At 43.2% G+C, this 22,633-nt stretch overlaps 1 protein-coding gene and 1 long non-coding RNA gene across 2 annotated transcripts in view; one reads left to right on the top strand and one right to left on the bottom strand.

Annotated features, from left to right (window-relative positions):
- Positions 1–22,633, bottom strand: part of LOC310658049 (sucrase-isomaltase, intestinal-like) — a 92,005-nt gene that overhangs the window by 48,678 nt on the left and 20,694 nt on the right. Inside the window, exons 5-7 of the mRNA XM_083399585.1 lie at positions 12,684–12,852; positions 11,962–12,058; positions 8,228–8,340 (exon numbers count right to left, since the gene is read on the bottom strand). Coding sequence (XP_083255711.1) covers positions 8,228–8,340; positions 11,962–12,058; positions 12,684–12,852 — 379 coding nt within the window. The remainder of the gene's footprint in view (positions 1–8,227; positions 8,341–11,961; positions 12,059–12,683; positions 12,853–22,633) is intronic.
- The window catches only part of LOC310658302, a 35,015-nt gene continuing 14,269 nt past the window's right edge, over positions 1,888–22,633 (top strand). Inside the window, exons 1-3 of the long non-coding RNA XR_014502204.1 lie at positions 1,888–2,082; positions 2,238–2,629; positions 3,552–3,650. This is a non-coding gene — a long non-coding RNA (uncharacterized lncRNA). The remainder of the gene's footprint in view (positions 2,083–2,237; positions 2,630–3,551; positions 3,651–22,633) is intronic.

The raw sequence follows: 22,633 nt of genomic DNA, 5'->3' as shown, positions 1-22,633 counted from the left end.
AATGTAGCCTCAGTGTAGAGCTTTCGGTACGCTTTGCAAAACTGGGCAGAACAAAGTCTATAGAATAATTTGCAAAAGTACAATAGAAGGTGAAGAAAATAACTGAAACCGTAGAAGGAGTAAATCTATAAGCTACTAGCCAGAAACAAGGAGATGAGGGAATGTCAAAGAGGATTTTTTCTTCCTGCAAACAGTGTCTCCTGCATTTGACCATTCATAAAGGGATAACTCTGAAAAAACTTCACAGCTGAATTCTTATGGGAATGTAATGTATCTGTTTGGAAATAATTGGTGTAATTCAGAGGATATGTTGGCTTTAAAAGGTTATCTAAAAGAGCACAACAGTACAATACATTAGCTTTAGTTTTGAAATATACCAATACAACAACAACAATCTTTATTACGGTCCAGAGACCCAACAATGGGCTGCATCAATAGGAGTATAGCATCTAGATCAAGGTAAGTAATAGTGCCACTGTATTCTGCTCTGGTCAGACCTCACCTGGAGTATTGTGTCCAGTTCTGGGCACCACAGTTCAAGAAGGACACTGACAAACTGGAACGTGTCCAGAGGAGGGCAACCAAAATGGTCAAAGGCCTGGAAACGATGCCTTATGAGGAACAGCTAAGGGAGCTGGGCATGTTTAGCCTGGAGAAGAGGAGGTTAAGGGGTGATATGATAGCCATGTTCAAATATATAAAAGGATGTCATATAGAGGAGGGAGAAAGGTTGTTTTCTGCTGCTCCAGAGAAGCAGACACGGAGCAATGGATCCAAACTACAAGAAAGAAGATTCCATCTAAACATTAGGAAGAACTTCCTGACAGTAAGAGCTGTTTGACAGTGGAATTTGCTGCCAAGGAGTGTGGTGGAGTCTCCTTCTTTGGAGGTCTTTAAGCAGAGGCTTGACAACCATATGTCAGGAGTGCTCTGATGGTGTTTCCTGCTTGGCAGGGGGTTGGACTCGATGGCCCTTGTGGTCTCTTCCAACTCTATGATTCTATTCTATTCTATTCTATTCTATTCTATTCTATTCTAAAACATTACAAATCAATACACAGTTCATACAGCCTACCTCCAGGTTAATCAGTTTTGAAATATTATTTATAATAAATAAACCCTGGAACATGTTTCCTCTCGATTTATCTGAACTCTAAGGGCATTGTGATCTTTTCTATTGTTTGCCACTAAGATATGTTTTTTTCATGTGAAGGTTATGTAAATCTAAAAGTGCACCCAAATAAAGTTGACAAATCAGGGAGGAAGTCTGTAGGCTGGGTAGGATCGCTTTCTATGTGCTGGGAGGTTTATTTTGTGGGGCCACTTTGCAAAAAAGCAACGTATGGTGAAAAGTGGTAGGGCCGGCCCCACCATAGTGCATAGTGAGGAGACTGCCTCAGGCAGCTGACTGAAAGAGTCTTGAAAGGGCAAAAAATGATTAGTTACTTAAGTTATTGTAATTTTACTGCTAGGGAGAAGGAGTAAAACTTCTGGGATTTTGGCCTTGGGTACTATGCACATTAACTACCATTCATTTAAAGCACATGGCTCCCCCCAAAAAAATCCTCTCACAGAGCTACAATTCCCAGCACCCATAAAAAAACTACCATCCCCTGGACTCTAGAAGCTAATCTTTAAAAAAAACAAAAAAAACTTTGGTTTGTGAAGACTTATTCCTGTCAGAATGGCTTTATTTTTCTCCTATACAGGAATTATTATCATCTCTCCTCCAGCTCCCCAATTAGAAGTTGTGAGAGAAGCAGGATAAGAAGAAGAGGGGATTGAATGCTACCAATTTGGCAGGTTAAAGGTCACACCAGGTCTGAACAAACTAAATTGTCTCCCTCGGCACATCACTTGCTTTTGAAATTTGCAGTCAACATATTCACCAATTGAGTCATGTTCTAATAATAGCATCTGGCGTTTAAAGATTTCCAGGAAGCTGGCTTCAGAAATAATTTCACAGTGAAATTACCTCAGAGCACTTCCTCAGACTTCCCACCGTGATTTCCACTGTAGCAAAGAACTTGGGGCAATATCCATTACTGCTGGCCTGTCACATGTTTATTTTGGAAATATGAGGCAGTGGCGTAGCGTGGGGGGTGCAGGGGGGGCCGGCCGCACCGGGCGCAACATCTGGGGGTTAGGGTTAGGGGGCGCAAATCCACGGGTTAGGGGGCGCAAATTACTTGCCTTGCCCCGGGTGCTGACAACCCATGCTACGCCACTGATATGAGGTGGTGCTTAGGTTATTTTTTTACAGTCCCACCCTAGCTGCCATTGGGTACCAACAGAGATCAAAACCAAGCTTTATATTTTCAGTTGCTCCCACTTTGCTGAGTTGGGGAAATTTTAATTTCAGACATCAGGGAGCAGGGGCAGGCTTCCCAGAGGTTTGCTAATTGATTAGGATTTCACCTGAGAAATTCTGAATGGCAGCTATATTTATACAGGCAATTGCCCAAGGAGTTTTCCTATTATTACAATATAACTGGTACAACACGAACAGAAAATAAAGTTACCATCAATGGCACTGACAGTGAAAGTAATTGAATAAAATATATTAATCACACATCACAACTCTAACTTGGAAGTAATCACCACCGTGTTCAGTTGGACTTACTCCCAGGTAAGTGTGAATAGGATTACAGCCTCAATGTCCTATTTTTATTTTTGTGCTTTTTCATAAGCTGCCCAGGGCATATTTACTGACAGGTGGCTATAATTAGTTCAATGATTAATAATGATACTAATGATATAAGGCATTAACAGCCACCCATCAAAGACTACATGGAAATGGCGGAAATGACTGGCAGAATCCGAGACCAGGGAGAAGAGTCGATGGAAGAAGATTGGAAAAAAATTAAAGTATATTTACAGAAATATTGCAAAATTAATGAATGTTAGAAGTATATTGGAATGAAGGTATATGGTTTTAGCAGAAGGGTTATTAAGAATTATATGAATATTAAGTGTTAATGTGTTAAATTGGAAAATTGAAAGTTAAATTGTGTTAAGATAAATTATAGAACAAAAACTGAAGAAGAGGGTAAGGATTTGTTGAACTAGATAATTTGAACTAGAATACAAAAAAGGGAGGTGCGAGGAAGTTGAGGAAATAAGCTAATGAAAGATTAGGATATAAAAATTTGGAAGTGTGTTTCTGTTCTTCTTTTTTATGTTGTATTGCTGTATTGTTTTTTTCCCTTTTTTATTGTTGATGTATTGTTTGTTGAACTCATGTATTGTTTTTTTTATCGTTTTTCTTTTTATAATTATAAAATATCTAATAATTTTTTTTATAAAAAATAAAAAAACAACCACCCATCAAAGCATCCGTTTTGTCATGCCACAAATGTACACTGTGTACGTTTGGGAATGTGTTTGAAATTTACCTGCCGATCTTTGAATTACCTAATTTTAAGGAAAGTAAGTTTATTTGGCCTTACTGATCTTATATCATTCATTTAACACTACCTCTCCCTATTTTAGCAACTGGTTATCTATAGCCAAGCCCTATGCTATAACCTTATTTACTTTTGTGTCTTTAGAAGAGAATTTCTGCATTTATTCTGAGAAGAATGTATGACGGACAGTGTAAGGAGACAAGATCCGGTGTTGCCAATGACACAATAAGCTAAACAATTACGGTAATAAATGCCATATTCTTCAAAGTTGGGAAAGGGCATGGCTAATATAAGTTTGAAAGGGTGTTAAAAAGGGAAATTGAGCTTTTCCACTGATGAAATAACGGAGGCTTATGAATTATTTTCTTTGACTTCAAATGGACGGGGTTGTCCCCTTCACTTTTTCTCAACAGGCAGAATTTTTACAAATACACTTACTCCCAGAGTGAAAACGTGAAACGGTTCAGTTTGCTTAATTTCTGCTGTCAGCTTTTAAAGGCATTCCTTTGCAAAAAATACACCGTAGTTGCATATTTACGACTGCAGTGTCTCCTCTTTCTGGGCAAGAGAAGATGCCTACCAAGAATGCCAGACAGGTACCTGTTACAGGACAGATCCTGCAACAAAGGTATCAGGGCAGTGCTCAGCTAAAGCCTCTTTAGCACATCATCCAGGGTCTTCGACTTTTCATAGAAGATGACTCTTCACTCTGAAGTGAAGGCCTGCCCAGTCTTAAAAGCAGGTCCCAGTCTTAAAAGCAAATAGTCAGCACGCACAGCAGCCGATACTACAATCCTGATGCCAGTTCTGTCACCATGTCTACTCAAACAACACTACCCCCTGATTAAACATGGGTCCTGCCACTAAGAGCTTATACTTGGCACTTAATGTGGCAGTTGGCAATGGGGCGCCTGCAGGAGCCCGTGTTTCTGCCACTACCACCACAAAAAGTCCTTCCCCATCAAGCTTTGTGTTTGTTGAATTTTGTTAAATAAAAATAAATCAAAGATTCCCACAAAATCTGCAATGCATGAGACACTGATTGCTTTTCCTTCTCGGCTCCTGTCGGCACTGCCTCAGCCTCTCCTACATTGATCCCTTTAAATATGCCCACATTTCAATGGATGCCAGCATTGGACAACCATCTTCCCATCTGTCTCAAACAGGGGAGAGGTGCAAATAGTTGCTCTCTGTAACTATGGCATTAACCAACGTGGGTGCCCCCCGCCCCCCACCAATTGATGGAGCAGCTGATCTTTTCTCTTTTTTGCTTTCTCTGTTTGGATGTGGCAGCCATTTTCTGTCATGACATGCCTTAACGGTAGCCATTTTGTGTTATGCCACAACCTCAGGGCAGCCATTTTGTGACTGGCACCTGTGGCGCTTTCTGAAAATTCCAAATGTGCCCTCTGGCCCTCAAAGGTTGGCGACCCCCATTCTAATATGATATATGCCACCATGCACCAACAAACCCCTTTTGCTACCTAGCCTGGCCAAATCAGACAAGTCTCTAGACAAGAGAATAATAGACGGACACAAATTAGGAATGAAAAATGGTAGCATCCAGGAACAATATTCCAGTATCTCTGAGCAGGGAGAAAGCAGAAGTGCATGGACACAGGACATGCTTGTTCATTCAGCTGCAAGGCAGGGATATGGAGAGGGGCAATCCTTTATTCCAAAAGGACTAAATGGGAGAGAGAATCAAAAAAGATTCCAACCGCTGTTTACACACCCCTGCTTAAACCATATAATCCCCGCTAGCTTACTTCCAATATTAGAGCTAGCCTGAGAGAGAACAAAGAGTGCACTGAGGTAAAGCAGTTGAGGGTTTCACTCCCTTCCCCTGTGCCCTTTTTCTAATATAAAAGTCCCTGCTTTATACAGTCGAATGGGACGATGTGCATTTAATAAACACACGTCCAGTTCGGCCTTCAGCAACAGATTTCAGCTAGGAAATTTCAAATGGAGATGTCAGCATGAAACTGCTGTGATCGGACTTGGGCTGAGTAGAAATTGGGAGAGGATGGTCCCACTGGAGAGAGAAATTGCCCTTCCCTCGGAGTTTATGTGTACGATGCGTCTTGCTTTGCGTGTCGAGGTCCCCAAGCCGCCCCCCAATAATGCACACATCAATTTTTGTTTAGGTTTCTGGCATGATTTTGGCCACAACTTTATTTAAATACACACACGTGAGTGGTTGCTAAGGCATTGGTTCCGACTATCTGTCCTTGCCCAGGGGACAGAACTGACTTCCGGATTCCAGCGGAAGCCAGCCAAGGAAACAATTTTGGGGAGAAATGAAGCTGGGCATCAGTCCCTCACTTCTCACCCTCATGCTCCTGGTGGCTTGCACGGCCCAAGTCCAATGCCAGGGACAAGGATGAAAAGAATGGCAAGCCCCTGGATTCCTTTAACGGATTTCCCTTTCTGCACCACCATTGGAGGGGTAGGCACTTACCCCTCCACCAACCAATTTTAACCAACGCCTAACCGCCAACCATACAAGTTGTGGCGATTTGCTACACAGTAGGCAAAAACCAAATGGCACCAGCCAATCAGCCAGATAGACAAAATTCCTACCAGGCCCCTGCCTCAAAGCAGATGACCCCATGACAGGCATAGCAAGGTCAAGCGAACAACCCCCCCCCCCCCCAATACAGGGAGGGTGGCCGGGTGATCCAGTGCAAGCAGCCAAGAGGACGCCCAAAGCTGGGCGTCCAGCATTTAAAACTTCTGACCCCTCCTTCTAAATTGGCAACAAGCAATTCTCCCCAGAAACCCAATTAACAAATTCACTGCCTGTGTCTCTCCACAAATCCGCCCAGCAACAATGGGTGGCTTGTATCCCCCACCGCAACACGTGCTCTCTGCTAGGGAGAACACGTTTTGCCAACTCATTACTGGTTGGCTGTGGGCCCCACCTCCTATGGTGGTAACATTGCAATGGCAGAAATACCTCTCTTGCATTGCTGCTTCTCTGAGCTAATAATTCTTCCCCCTGCCCCACTATTCCATCTGTTACCCCAATATATAAGGTATCTGCCCACTTAGGATAAGAAAGACAAGCAAAAGAAGACTCTGGCCAAGAAATGTTTATGCCATATTGCAGCTCATCTAGAAAGTATCTCAGGGCTCTTTTGCAGTAGGATTACTAGTTGCAAACATTTCTAGCTAAGAAGGAGAAGAAATCCTGGGGAAGATAAAGGGTTCTTCCCATCTACCAACTCTACAATTCTGTGATTCTATTAATTCCACGATACCTATCTACCAATCAAATTATTGATGATTCATCCTGCTTTGCTTGCAGGGTAGTTAGAGAGTGTTGCATCAGGCATAGCTGTCAACGTTTCCCTTTTTTTAAGGGAAATTCCCTTATTCCGAATAGGATTTCTCGCAAGAAAAGGGAAAAGTTGACAGCTCTGGCATCAGGGCAAGTGTTATCCTACACTTCCATGGGCATTTCCTCATCGCGGAGTCTGATATTTGGGGTGAGCAGGTTTGTTGCGACTGAATCCATCCCCAAAACAGCAGCAGTGTGGAATGCCCAAAGGAACCTTGCTTATGAAACAAGCCTAGGCAACCATGGTAAAGTTTCTGAAATGTTCACCCGAGAATTACGGGCAAATGCTACGAGCATTTTCGCCAATCATTTTGCAAGCAACGCCTCTCTTAGGAAGGAGTCCTCTCAAGTCAGACTGAGTGAAACAAAGGAAGGAAATACAGTGTGCATAACAGTAACACAGCAATGTGTACTTGTGGTATTTGGCACTGTTGTGTACTGAGTTGAATAGGATCCAAATTGCAGCAGTCTGATTGGTCCTAGAACAATAGGATTCAGAATGCAGCAGTCTGATTGGTTCTAGAACAATAGGATTCAGAATGCAGCAGTCTGATTGGTCCTAGAACAATAGGATTCAGAATGCAGCAGTCTGATTGGTCTGCAGGAGCCACCCAATCCAACTCCAGGTGGAAGTGAAGCCGCAACCTGATTGGCCTACAGGAGAATCCCGGAATTAGCCAATCACGTGGGGCCCATTGTGTAAATAATGTATATAAAGCACACATTTCGGGGGAACTTCCATTCCTCCTCACTACTATGAGCTGAATAAAGAGCGTGAAATCCACACTCGACTCCGAGTATATTTCAGGCACCTTCTCAGGAAAACAAGGATTCACAGGTGGCGTTAAAGGGGCTGTAATCAGAGCTCCAAGTTATTGAGAAGGCCTTTTGTGCTTTGAGAAAATATTGGTGCTATGTGCTAGAAAAATGCAATGAAGAGAAGGGAGGGAGCAATAGGAGGAACCAAATAAACAAATCTAGATGGAACATGGGTTACAAACCCTTGGTGATCATTCCAATATCCTATTATTTATTTCAGTTCTTACTCCCTGAAAGCCATCCAGATACTAGACTGATAAACATTAACTTTTAGCAGATTGATAACATTTTAAAAATGTTTTACAGCAACTTCAATCATTCTACCTCTGTATTAAAATTCATAGATAGGACCAGTATTAAAGTTGCCCCACTGGCTTCTAAAGATACAATTTTTTTTCAGTCAACAAATGCAACAAAGAGTCAAGGAGGCTAATAAAACCACCCCATTGCAAATAAGTAAGTATAGTTGTCGATTTAAAGATCAGTACAATTGATCTTTAAATCAAGTGGGTGTGTTTTTGTTGATGTTTTGCAAAGGGGTGACGCACTGAGTTTCACTGTCATCATTGTAATGCAATACCTCATGCAAACCCACAACCAAATCAACAAGTAAATGCTTTTCTTAGCACGGCATGCCTGAACAGATTTCTCAACTAACCTCTGTGTATTGCTGGATTACATTTTCTGGAGTTGGGCCAAGGAAGACATAGAAATCAAGAACCCCTCCAATGGTGCGGAAGGTCAAAGATGGCTCTGGATGCAACGTGACATCTAGAAGAAGTTGACAGATATGTTGAATTCAGTATAAATTACGTCAGAGCTAAGGATCCCTATGCAATGACCTTGACTTTTCTGTACATTATTATTATTATTATTGCTATGTAGGTCATCCAGGGACATAATGTAACCCCACCCACACTCCCCGCCAAGCAAGCTCAAAATATTTAGCATTATTTAACTAAACAGAAACAGACACTCCTTCAAACCCATCTTTGGCAGGCACATAGCCCAGTGCGTGTGAAAACAGAAAAAAAGCAAGTGATTACGCAGCGGTAGGATCTGACGTACGATTCTGAAGCACAGTAACAAAATAATAATAATAAGTCAGGGTTTCTTTTTTATTTAGAAAATAACAACTCGGCAACTCTAGACATTTTAACAATGCTTAAATATAGATCTGACTGCAAAATATCCTTCTTTTGTCCCCTCTGCTTGGCTAAGAATTTTTATTTCATTGCTTTAGGGAAGATTCTCCTTTTTGAAAATTACAGAGCGAGATTAATACAGTAAGGTGACCATGGCAACAGGCAAAGCTATACCCCGTCAACAGAATACAGGACAAATCTAAATTGGGTTGTTTCAACTGTATGAACCCCCGAGGAAATTTGTAGCAACTTCAGTTTTTTTGTGGGTTTTTTTAGCACATGCATCTATTTTTAACAGTTAATCATAATTTTTAGTGGAACAGACCCATTTTGCTTCATTTAACAATAGCTTATTACTGGATCTGGGAACATGAGAGCAAGAATTTGGGAATCCCGTGATACCATTTTAGAAAAATTAAAACACTTTTCACTGAAGATGTTATCTTTATTTAGTAGACACAAACTAGCGTCATTACTGAGTTCTAGAAGATGTTAACAGAATTATGTTCCTATAATCCCTCTCCTTCCTTACTCAGATGTAAATTCATTGAGGTCAATGGACCTTACTCTCAAGAACATTCGCATAGGATTTCACTCTCAGTTCTAGATTGGTCAGTCTAGAATTAAAGTCACACTTTTGACCATTATTGTCCCTGTATTTGCTGCCTTATATCACAAGGGTCTAAAGGCAACATAAATACAAGAAAAATAAATACTATAAAAAGTCGGACCAACTAAAAGGTAGGTAAAGGGTAACGGGACCCCTGACCATTAGGTCCAGTTGTGATTGACTCTGGGGTTGCTGCGCTCACCTCGTTTTATTGGCCAGGGGAGCCGGCGTACAGCTTCCGGGTCATGTGGCCAGCATGACTAAGCCACTTCTGGTGAACCAGAGCTGCGCACGGAAATGCCGTTTATCTTCCCGCCGGAGTGGTACCTATTTATCTACTTGCACTTTGATGTGCTTTCGAAGTGCTAGGTTGGCAGGAGCAGGGACTGAGCAATGGGAGCTCACCCCGTCGCGGGGATTCGAACCGCCAACCTTCTGATCGGCAAGTCCTAGGCTCTGTGGTTTAACCCACAGCGCCAGGTACTCACTGACTAAAAACAAACCAGATATGGAAACCTCAACAATCGAATGCCTAGGGAGTAAAGAAAAGTCTAGGCTTGGTGGCAAAAAGATGTCACCAAAGTCAAGACCAGACCTGGAGACCCTGGAGAAAGCATTCCAAAGGCCAGGGGGCTACTACTACTGAAATGACCATCTCTCCTTCAGTCACCCTCCATACATCTCCTGGAGGAGGCACCTGGAGAAGAGCCTCTACACTGACATGAAGGATCCAGGTAGGTTCACATGGGGAGAGACATTGCAGGAGGTGTTGTGGTCCAAAGCTATATTAAGCCTTAGAGGTCAAAAGCCAGCACTTTGAATTGTGGTGGGAAATGTACTTTTCTCCTAATATTCACTGATGTAGGTTTAGGAACACCTTTCTATTCTTGTATAATGTATCTGGCCTCCTTATTTACTTCTTATAAACTGTTTCCTTTATGAATAATTATTAAGATTTTTCTAATTATAACTTAAAAATCCACAGTCTTTTATTTGGTTGTTTGTATTCTTGTATGTTATGCTCATTGATTATTATGCTCACATTTATTGAGGTGGATTTCTGTATTGGGGGGTGGGGGGTTTATGTTATGTTGTAAATAAAATTTCCAATAAAATTATTAAAAAGAAAAAAAAGAAAAGGAACACCTTTCTATTAATTTAATGCTCTTTGAGGCATTGGAAGCATCTATATATTATAATACTTTGATCATTTTATATGAGAAATGTGTGCTAAGTAGGGGCTTATTTTGGTATGTGATCTATGGCCATACATTTTTCATTGCGGTGCATGTGAAAGCTGGCCTTCTATTAGGTAAAGGCAAAGGACCCCTGGACAGTTAAGTCCAAAGGCGACTCTGGGGTTGCGGCGCTCATCTTGCTTTCAGGCCAAGAGAGCCGGCGTTTGTCCACAGACAGCTTTCCGGGTCATGTGGCCAGCATGACTAAGTTGCTTCTGGCACAATGGGACACCGTGACGGAAACCAGAGCGCATGGAGATGCCGTTTACTTTCCCACAACAGCGGTACCTATTTATCTACTTGCACTGGTGTGCTTTCAAACTGCTAGGTTGGCAGGAGCTGGGGCAGAGGAATGGGAGCTCACCCCGTCGCGGGGATTCGAACTGTCAACCTTCTGATTGGCAAGCCCAAGAGGCTCAGTGGTTTAGACCACAGCGCCACCCGTGTCTATTAGGTAGAATGAAGTGGCCACCTCCAGCAATAGAGGCTGGGTGGTGAGAAGCATTAGGGAAGTGTTGGGTTGTCACATGCCCTACACCCCCTAAGTTAGGGGGTCTGCACCGCTTCAGTGTCATTGAGAAAATCTCATGTCTGTTTTGACATGAGAGCCAGCTGCCTGTCCTGTACTCAGAATGGTGTGTGCGCCAATTTGTCATTTCCCTCAGACAGCAATGTCTTGAGCAGTCCTGAATGGCTGGAGCTCCTCACATACAAAAACGTTGTCATGTGTTTCCCCTCCTCCTGTGAAGTGAATGGGGAAACCCAGGAATCCATGCATGCATGTGCAACACCTCTCCAGCGTACAAAGAGGCTTTAAGCGTGCACCTTAGGCACACACACATACACATACACACCAGTAAATCCAATTACATGGAGTTCAATAGGATTTGGTTCCAGGTAGTAATATGACAGGGGGACGAGGGTGGCGCTGTGGGTAAAAGCCTCAGCGCCTAGGACTTGCCGATCGAAAGGTCGGCGGTTCGAATCCCCGCGGCGGAGTGCGCTCCTGCCGCTCGGTCCCAGCGCCTGCCAACCTAGCAGTTCGAAAGCACCTCCGGGTGCAAGTAGATAAATAGGGACCGCTTACCAGCGGGAAGGTAAACGGCGTTCTGTGTGCTGCGCTGGCTCGCCAGATGCAGCTTGTCACGCTGGCCATGTGACCCGGAAGTGTCTGCGGACAGCGCTGGCTCCCGGCCTCTAGAGTGAGATGAGCGCACAACCCTAGAGTCTGTCAAGACTGGCCCGTACGGGCAGGGGTACCTTTACCTTTACCTTAGTAATATGACATGGTATGCTTCATCCCTAAATTACATCAATAAGGGAAATTATTTGCCAAATATATTATTATTAAAAGAACTGCAGTCTAAACAGTTCTGTTTAATTGTTAACCTTTGATTACCTTGTGCGTTGGCATTGAGGAACAGTACACCGTGAGCGTTTGCGTCAGTCTCTATGCACATGTAAAAAGGATGAACTCCATACAGATTTGCATTCATCTGAAATAAATAATAATAATGATCACCTCTAGTTTGAGTTTTATTGCTTTACTTAGGTATGGTTATCGCAACAGTGTCTAGGCTGCTGAACAGGCATAACTACTTCCTAAGAAGTTCTACAGTCTTCAGTTAAAATTTTGCTAGTCTTATTTTTAAAAAATAAAATAAAATATTTGATTTCCTTTAAGTTCCTCAGGAACCATCAACATTGGCGTTAAAAATCAGTATCACCCTATGCAACTTCCTGCCTGCCCACCTCTCTTCTCTCTGACCTCTTCCCCATTTTAGGTTTTCCTAAATTCCTCAGGACAGTGTCCAAATTAAACCAGAACTATCAGGATGCACTGGAGGATATGAATGGACTTAATTTAAAAAGCACATAACTCATGTTTAAAAAAAAATGATCAACATATGCCTACAATTCATCTGAGATGGCCAAGGGTTATGTGAAATGAGCCAAAACTGCCCAGAGAAGCAGAATGTGGTGCTTGATAGTTAATAACTTGGATTAATGTGTGAGGGAAAGCCTAACTAAAAGCTACTATTAATAAATGGCAGAAGACGTTTAGAAGGCACAAGGCTCTTTCTGGGTGCGGAGTGCAAGATGTAATATTGAAATACTTACTTTGGGAGACTGGTCTCTAGAATACATCCCGTAGGTTATATGGTTCATATTGTGCTTAAAGGATGGGTGCTGGTGTTCACCAAAGCCGTACACAGAACTGGACGGGACATTGGTTGAAATGCGCAGGTATTGCTGGGAAAACACCAGATCTGCAAGGGACGTGTCCCACCTATGTAAAAAAAAAAAAGAGCAAGCATAAATGTGATGCGGTTGCTTTTGCTAGATATTAAATTTCATTAAGCCCGATACAAACTATGGCGTCTGTCACAGACAGTAACACACTTGAAAGGTTATACCTAAAAATTAAACAGGTAAGTTAAGAAAAATCATTGCTAAAAGAAATACGAATACAATTTGTGGTCTTTGGAACAAAATCACTCCTTGATCTGCCTGCCAGTTCTTCTGATGCCTGTGGGTCACACACACACACACACACACACCGCACATGGTGACATTTAGAATGTCACTAAGAATAAGCACTTATGCACATAGACATACTGAATCCCCATTGTTATGGTGCATTTATTTTTCTGACGTGTTTCCTACTGGTTGGGAATTTTCTTAGAATTTTCAGCAATAAGGAACAAAGCTAAAGTTCAAATCCAGCTGAGAATTTAGATGAGGCAATTGATGGTAGGCAAAGTTGTGGCAATGCAGTGATGTCACTGGGAGCACACTAAGCTGTCACAGGGCCCTGATTCTGAAGTGGTGTGTGTGTGTGTGTGTGTGAATATAAGAACATAAGAGAAGCCCCCCTGATCCAGAACAAAGGCCCATCAAATTCAACATCCTGTTTTCACAGTGTCCAATCAGATGCCTGCAAACAGGACATCTCCACTGCCCAGACAACTGGACCAATCCTTCCTGCCTTGCTGGTCGTTTTGGCCCACGTCCACACTACACACTTAAAGCACTGTGATACAACTTTAAAAACAGTCATGGCTTCCCCCAAATAATTCTGGGAAATGAAGTTTGTTGATGGTGGAGAGCCCCGTTCCCCACAGAACTACAGTCACCAGAGTGATTTAAAAACCAATCCCTCTTCACAGGTAACTGAGAATTGTAGCTCTAGCCGGGGGGGGGGGGGGATAGAGGTCCAGGGTTGTAAAGACTGCAGAGAGAATAATTGGGTGCACTCTTCCCACCTTAGATCAAATCTATGCTGTCAGGTGCCATAAGAAATCTACAGAGATAGTGCAGGATAGTACGCACCCCGAAAATGATCTCTTTCAGCTTCTGCTTTCTGGAAGAAGGTATAGGGTTATAAAGACCAGGACTAGCCGCCTGAGAAACAGTTTCTACCCAAATGCAATTCTGGTTCTAAATGCAGCATAAGGAGCCTCTATACTATATTGTATTTTAAAATGGGGTTTCAGAGTTTTTAGGGGGTTTTGAATGTCTTATGTAGATTTTTCAATTTCATTGTTCTGTATGGGACAATGACAATAAAGATATCGCATATCGTATCCTAACAAAGCTCAGCACCTGTAACAAACTATAGCCCCCAGGATTATTGTGGGGACTGTTCAAAGTGGCATCATAGTGCTCCAAATGTATGGTATAAAAGTGTGTACTAGCAAAACCCAAAGTTGGGGAAGGCAGCTCCCAAGTAAGGTAAATTCCCCCCCCCCCGGACCACGCAGGATGCCCCCCTCACACCTCAGTGACTCCATCAGTTAATTGACTAAAATTAATTAATCTATGGCCATTTGAACTGTGTGTGGAGGTATTGTTTTTGTTTGTTATTATGGTACATATTTTGTGTTTTGTGATCCTTGGATGAAGGGTGGTATGTAAATTTAATAAGCAACACCAATAATCAATTCTGTTTGCGTGTCGAGGTCCCCAATCCACCCCCCAAATAACTCACAACAGACACGTAATTTTTGTTTAAGATTTTTGGCATGATTTTGGCCACAACTTTATTCAAATACAAACCGTGAGTGGTTGTTTAGGCATTGGTTAAGACTATCTGTCCCCCCGCCTGGGGACAGAACTGACTTCCGGGCACCACCGAAAGACAGTGCGGGGGAAAGCAAGTCGGGACGGAATTGGAGCTGAGACACAGACCCTCAACTCTCACCCGCCTGCTCCCCGAAGGCTTGCCGGCCCTAGTCCCATTCCAGGGATTGGACGAAAAGATGGCAAGCCCCAGGATTCCTTTAATGGAATTCCCTTTCCGCAGCAACCATGGAGGGGCAGGCACAGCCTATCCTAACCCCTCCTCCACCAATTTATAACCAATGCCTAACCACAACCTTACAAGTTGTGACGATTTGCTACGCAGTAGGCAAAAACCACCCAGCCAGCCAATTTGCCAGGTGGAAAAATTCCTACCAGGCCCCTGCTCAAAGGCAGACGACCCCATGACAGGCATAGCAAGGTCAACGCAACAACCCCTTACTCTAGGGCGGGTGGGCGGGTGATCCGTTGCACGCAGCAAAAGAGAAAGTACAAGGCTGTGTGCAGAGTATTTAAACCTTTTACCCCTCCCACCAAAATTGCAACATAACTTTTACCCCAGCAACCCAGTGAACCAATCACTGCCCCAGGCCATCTTTAGAGACCCTGCCTGGTAACAGAGGGGTGGCTCAGTAGACCCCACCGCAACACGTGCTCTCCCTGAAGGAGAACACGCTTTCTTAAAGCCCATTTGTTTGCCCTGCAATGGGGATATAAACCAGGGTTATCACTCTGACCCACTTATGAAAATTTGCCATTACACTCCTTCCCCTCAGCGTAACAGTGGAGCATACAACCATAATCTGGTGTGTGTGTGTGTGTGTGTGTGTGAAGGAAGGCTTCTTTCCTGGCTGGCCATTAAGATTTGAGGTGCCTACCATCTCCCTGAACTGACAGTAGCTAGAAGAAAAAATTAGGACACATCAGACCTGATCAAAGCACAGAGAAGGTTCTTTTCCCTTTGATTTTCTATTTTTGCCTTCTTTCCTCTCATGGCCCTTTTATATTTATTTCGGCTAAATCCCCTGTGTTACTCACAGGCACATTCAAATTAGCCTGCCGCATTACGCTGGTCGTTACCAGGGCTATGACAAACCTTTTGACTTGAACGGTGTATTTATGTATGGCCTTCTCTCTGCCTTCGTCAACTTGTGGACTTGCTACAATAAATTAAACCAAATTGTCTGGAAAAGGACCTCGTGGAATTGGCATTTCTCTTAACAGAAATTACTTGCTATTAGGGGCTTTGATAAAATGAAGTGGAAGATCAAATTAACCAATGAATGAATTAAGTGGAATGTTCTCCACACCCAAAATGACTCAATTACCACGGCTATTTATTGCTTTTGTATTACATCCTTTCAGAGATGGTGTTCATACAGTTTGATAGAACAGAGTTTGCTGAATTTGAGACAAATGCCTTATTTGTGTGGGTTCCAGTGGCTGGCTCCATATGACTTACAACCTCCCATCAAGAAAGCACAATGAACTTTGTCTTTGAAAGACGATAATTCCTTATTTATCTTTGTAACCCAGTTGTACCTGGATTATGTGAACATTAGCGATCATTAGCTATTGTAACATGCTTACTGTGAACAAACAGCGAGTGACAAAGTAATTCTTCTGGATTGGGGGGAAAAGAAGCCAATTGCTTCCAGTCTTTGATGTACCTAGTAGCTATAAAATGTGCATCTCACAGCGCAAACCACCTACATACATGCCGATAGAAGCTTCTGAACCTATGAGCTGCATACCCACATGACTGGCAAAAATTATTTGCTTATTTATGTAGCATCATTAGTGTGCATGAAGCTTTACAGAGTATAGGAGAGCAGGTTCCTGCCCTGAGGGATTTACAACCTACAATCTGATACAGGAAAAGCAGGGAAGGGGTAAGGAAGAGAAGGGAAGACTGATGAACCTGGGTGGGGGTGGAGAATATGTGCTTTGTTATAGGCTGAGTTACAACAGGACATGGGAAGTAGGGAATTATGCCTTTAGGCTTCACAGAAGCTGGTCTTTGAGGGGATTTTGGAAGGTACTAATGGAGTCAGCTCCACATGTGTTTTGGGAGGCAGTTCAAATTTACAAAGCATGGAAGTGAGAGCTGGACCATAAAGAAGGCTGATCACTGAAGAATTGATGCTTTTGAATTATGGTGCTGGAGGAGACTCTTGAGAGTCCCATGGACTGCAAGAAGATCAAACATCTCCATTCTGAAGGAAATCAGCCCTGAGTGCTCACGGGAAGGACAGATCGTGAAGCTGAGGCTCCAATACTTTGGCCACCTCATGAGAAGAGAAGACTCCCTGGAAAAGACCCTGATGTTGGGAAAGATTGAAGACACAAGGAGAAGGGGATGGCAGAGGACGAGATGGTTGGATAGTGTTCACAAAGATACCAGCATGAGTTTGACCAAACTGCGTGAGGCAGTGGAAGACAGGAGTGCCTGGCGTGCTCTGGTCCATGGGGTCACAAAGAGTCAGGCACGACTAAACGACTAAACAACAACGGAACAAGAAAAGGCAGAGTCTTTTGAGGGAGCTGGAGACCTTGAGATGGTGGAGTTGGAAGAGTGAAGACTGCAGACAAGTTTTGGGATATAAGTGTGGAGAGATGCAGGGAGAGAAGCAAAGCCAATGTGAGGAAGAGTGTCCCATGGCCAGAGTGATGAAAAAGGTGGATGGGGTTTGGCACATGAATGCTGGATAGACATGAGAGAACCGAAGTGAGACAATGGAAGACCAGAGATGAGAAGATTGCTGTAGTCTACCTGAGAGACAACCAGGGCATGAACCAGAGATTTTACTGAGGTAACAGAGTGGAAGGGTGACCTTTTTGTAATGTTTTAGGGGAAAGCATTACCCCATCACTGCACTAGCACAAGTAGTTTTCAATTTTCGCTCCTGAGTCACCTCTCACCGACAGCTGAAGCATATGTCATTGGAAACATTAGCTGTTGGTTTGTTCTTGTTGCTGAAGCGACTACAATATATCCTCAGGAGCTTGTATCGACCATCTTTCAATTTTAAAAGCAAAGAAGCAAAAACCTCTTATGAGAACATGAAGAATCTCTAAAGCTCTGTTAAGAACTATTGGGTAGGCCTAGTCAGCAAGTTACTATTAACTACATACAGTACTTTTTTCTGGGGGGGACGCAGGGGTACGCATACCCTTAAACATTTTGTGAATCTAAGTTTGGCCTCACTGAGGGGCAGTATTTCAATATGGGTAGGAAAATGAGAGTATCCCTAAACATTTTTAAGGGAAAAAAGCGCTGACTACATATATACTGTTAAGTTGTGGGTGAACATATCAGACGACACAGCGATTCTTCAAACAGCTCTTGTTTATTCACAGGCCAGGACACAACTGAACTGAAGGGCTCAGTCAGCCTGCTTATATAGAGCTCCAGTACCACGTTACTGTAACAACTTTCTAAAACTATCCAATCACTGAACGTCACTTTTGATCCTTCATTTGCATAACTATCTACAGTATCCCCCTGCTGGCCCAGGGTGAGAACTTCAGTACATAACATATACTGTGAAAAGACTCTTCACAGTATTTATTAAGTTCATCCTCACAAGAGTTCTATGAAACAATCCATTATGATTTGACTGCAAATTTAGCCAAGATGTGGGTGATGTGCTCAGCACCTCACAAGGACTCCACGGCTGAAAATGCCCAGCTTCCAGTCCAAACCTCTTGCCATTGGGCAATGTTATACTTATGAAAAAGCAACAACAGAAACAGGGTAATGTGGGCTGTAACTCTTCAATTGTTGCTTTAGCCCACAGAACACTCCTATAAATACTTTCAGGAATCATACAATTGTTTCCTTTCACCAGTTATATCTGAAGGGCCCACCACTACACGCTGACATTTATTATTGAAGTTGTCATGGCAATTCCCTTATTCCTATACTATACTATACAATGTGCACTGTACAACTGAGTCTCTGGCATGATTTGAATGAAAACTGCAAGATTATGATTCCATCGCATTAAAAACAGGGTGTGAAAGCTCATAAAATGGTGGCCCATTCAATCTAACCTCACAACCTCTCCCTCTCTCTTTCTCTCATATTATCTTATTCCAAACTGCCATCTCAAACATCTCAATGTGATCCACAAGGAATAACCCAAGAGAGGATCCACTCCAATCAGATAGCGTATTCATCCTTGTTCTGTCACTCCCTCTAACACCGAACCTGGGGGGGGGGGGTATGTGTGCTAATGGTTTTGTAGGCAAAATGGCACCACTTGCAGATTTGCAGAATTACATAACATAATGAAAGATAAAATGAGACAAAAAAAGGCTGTGCATGTGTGCGCTGGCATGGAGAAAAGGTGGGGAGTGGAATATAGAAGTGAGGGACTGGTCAGTCAAGCCACCCACTCACAGCACGATCCACTCCAAAATGGCTGAAGAGAAGAAACATTGTGCTAGATCTTGGAGACGAAGAAAGCAGGACGGAGAGGAGGAGGAGGAGGAGGAGGAGGAAGAGGGAAGACCCAGGTTGAAGTCTGGGGCAGTGGATGCATGTAGCACAGAGGATAGAGCGCAAGATTTTGTTGTGGCTCTCCTCTAAAGTTCACCCTTACTGCTGCTGGTTCCCCAAAGGTCTGCAGGAAATAGGAACCAAAATGAGGTTTCTAGCAAAGGATGTAGCACATATATTTTTAAGTATATGACAGCTCCCTCGCTTGGGAAGTACCTTGTTTTGCTGTTGTAAATATCCTTCCGAAAACAGGTGCTTCGTTCCAAACCCTGTTACAGGAGGCTTAGGAAGATATGCTGCTATTTTTAGCTTCTCATCAGGAAGACAGACTGACTCAGGAGCCCAGGAGGGGCGATGGCAGGCTGAAGACTGCCTTTCTGACTGGTTCTTGAACTTAACAGCATACAGAAGACGTGCAGAAAGGCATTCTCTGTCCACAACACCAGTGGAAAGCGTAATCATTATGGAACAGTGAGCCAGCTTGGAAAATAAATACAGTGGGGTGGGGGAATGCTTGGTTTATTTTTAGGAGGCAGAATATAACTAATTTAGTTGGAGCATTTCATGGATGACTGAAAGGCAGAGGAGTGTGGCTTGCTGTAACATGGTCACTTATTCCCTGAACATTAAAAGTTCACATGGCTCAAAAGCTTTGTTCCATTTAATTTTCTCCTGAGGACATCAACCTGCTTTCTTTCTACAATAGTTCCAGGCATTACCACCCCTCTGCTTTTCTTTTCTGGACAGCTGGGGAGCTTGATAAACTTTCACAGTTGTAAAACTTTGATGGCGACTCTTGGATAAATCATGACAGTATTCATGAAACTGGCATTTGCACTTGGCTGGGTTCTTTATGAACTTCCTGCCGTTGCTTCTTTGTAAACAACCCAAAGGAACATTTATTGCTGCGCATTGCAATTCTGCTTGAAATGCCAACGTCTGCACGACTGCTCCTTCAAATGAGCCAAACCCGTCCAAGGGACAGGAGCCAGACAACTTGCAAAACACCTTCTCCTCTAAGACCATTTTATAGTTTCCTTATATTTTGCAGCCCAGGATTCCGATCGTCCAAACATCACAGAGACTTGGAATGTGGCAAAGGATCAAAGCATCATTCCAAGGTCACATCCTGATTTCTCCTCCTTCTCTAGATCATTCTGAATTTTCCTCCAAGTTCCTCTGTCTCTTAGATTATCAACAACAACAAAATGATTTTCTCAAGAGTCTTAGAGCCTCCCATATTTTGAAATTTTTATCTCCTAGGAAGCTAACTTGGATTTTTTAAATATATATTTTTACAATAACAAATGAATAAATAAATAAATGGGCATGTATTTTGTAAGCATTACGTGGCATTCTGACGGGGATACATTTTTTAGTGGTTTTCTTCCAGTGTCATTTATAGGGCCCCTCTTGACTTTGGTTATAAAAATATAACCCAAACGAACAATAAAACAGAGTACTTAAGAGCAAGCTACTAACGCCAAAACATGCTAACAGGATGATTTTGTTGGATTAAAACCCCAAACACCTCTCCCTATTCCAGCCAGCCCATGTATTAAGATCTTTATATTTGTGGGACACCCTTCCCTCAATCTGCCAATTTCATTGTTTACCTTTCAGTGCCAGGTAAACATGTGCTTCTTCACTCAGGCCTTTGTAGGGGGTTGACTTAATGTGGCCAGCTATGAAATTATGGGTGCTCAAGTGTTGCCAAGATTGCACATTTGAGATAAGTGATTTTATAATTTAAAGCTTTTTATGCTGTATCCAGCCTGGGCTCATAATCACAAAGAGTAGTCCTGAGACTGACATAATAAAATAAATACCCAATAATAAATTGTCTACCCAAAAATAAATTGCCATGGTCCTACATTTCCATGAACCATGGAAAGTCAAAGGCAAGATGGACTATGGATGCAATCAATCGTTGTACTCAAAAAGCCAGCCTGGTGGAGTGTCTAGGGCACTGAGCCATAGGCCTTTGATACCATTGACCATGACATCTTTCTGGACCATCTGGGAGCTGGGGGGACACTCCTTCCTCCTGGGCCAGGTCCAGAAAGTGGTATTGGGGGGTGAGTATTCAGACCCCTTGGGGCTCTGTTCTCTCCCCTGTGCTTTTTAACATCCATATGAAGCTGCTGGGAGAGACAATCAGAGGGAGTGGGCTGGGTGTTCATCACCATGCGGATGATACCCAGCTCTACCTCTCTTTTAAATCAGAACCAGTGAATGTCCTGTGTCTGGAGGTGGTTGGAGGATGGTTGGTGGCTAACAGATTGAGGTTGAATCCTGACAAGACAGAAGTACTACTTTGGGGGGACAGGGGGCAGGCAGGTGTGGGGGACACCCTGGTCCTGAATGGGGTAACTGTGCCCTTGAAGGACCCACTATGCAGTCTGGGAGTCCTTTTGGACTCACAGCTGTCCATGGAGACGCAGGTCAATTCTGTGTCCAGGGCAGCTCCATCTGGTATGCTGGCTGAGCCCCTAGCTGTCCACAGACTGTGCATGGTCTGGTTGTCTCCCGTTTGGACTACTGCAATGTGCTCTACGTGGGGCTACCTTTGAAGGTGACCCGGAAACTACAACTAATCCAGAATGCGGCAGCTAGACAGGTGACTGGGAGTGGCCACCAAGACATATAACCCCGGTCCTGAAAGACCTACATTGGCTCTGAGTATGTTTCTGAGCACAATTCAAAATGTTAGTGCTGACCTTTAAAGCCCTAAATGGCCTCAGCCCAGTATACCTGAAGGAGCATCTCCACCCCATCATTCAGTCCGGACACTGAGATCCAGCTCCAAAGGCTGTTTGGCGGTTCCCTTACTGCAAGAAGCGAATTTACAGGGAACCAGGCAGAGGGCCTTCTGGGTAGTGGCACCCGCCCTGTGGAACGCCCTCCCATCAGATGTCAAGGAAATAAACAACTATCTGACTTTCAGAAGACATCTTAAGGCAGTCCTGTATCGGGATGTTTTTAATGTCTGGCTGGAAGCCCAGCCAGATGGGCGGAGTATAAATAATAAGATTAGGACAGTCATGGTCTCTCAGCTTAATCTACTTCACAGGGTTGTTGTGAGGGGAAAGATGGGGAAATGGTAGGCCCATGTGTGCCATTTTGAGTTCCTTGGAAGAAGTGTGGGATACAAAACTAATAATAAATCAAGTAACCAATTGGTTAGTAAGTGCTTACCAACCTCTCTTGCAATTGCCTGTTCTATTAAGAATGCAATCCACCAAGAAAACATCTCACAAAATCCCACATTCGTGCCTTGGCAGAGCTCTGCTGCCCATTCAGTGGAAATAAAGCACATTCTCGCTATGCATTTGCTTGGAAGAGTGCATTTCTAGATTAAAGCACACACACCCCAACACAAACACCAGATTTCTAAATCACCCTACTAAACACCGCCCTCAAACGAAAACAAATCGAATCACCTCATTCTTTGCAAAAATCGAACACGCTCAACAAGAAGAAT

This window comes from Podarcis tiliguerta (assembly GCF_965153285.1).
Source record: "Podarcis tiliguerta genome assembly, chromosome: 10".
In the NCBI taxonomy this organism is placed as follows: Eukaryota; Metazoa; Chordata; class Lepidosauria; order Squamata; family Lacertidae; genus Podarcis; species Podarcis tiliguerta.
This window is presented reverse-complemented; position numbering and strand designations above follow the sequence as displayed.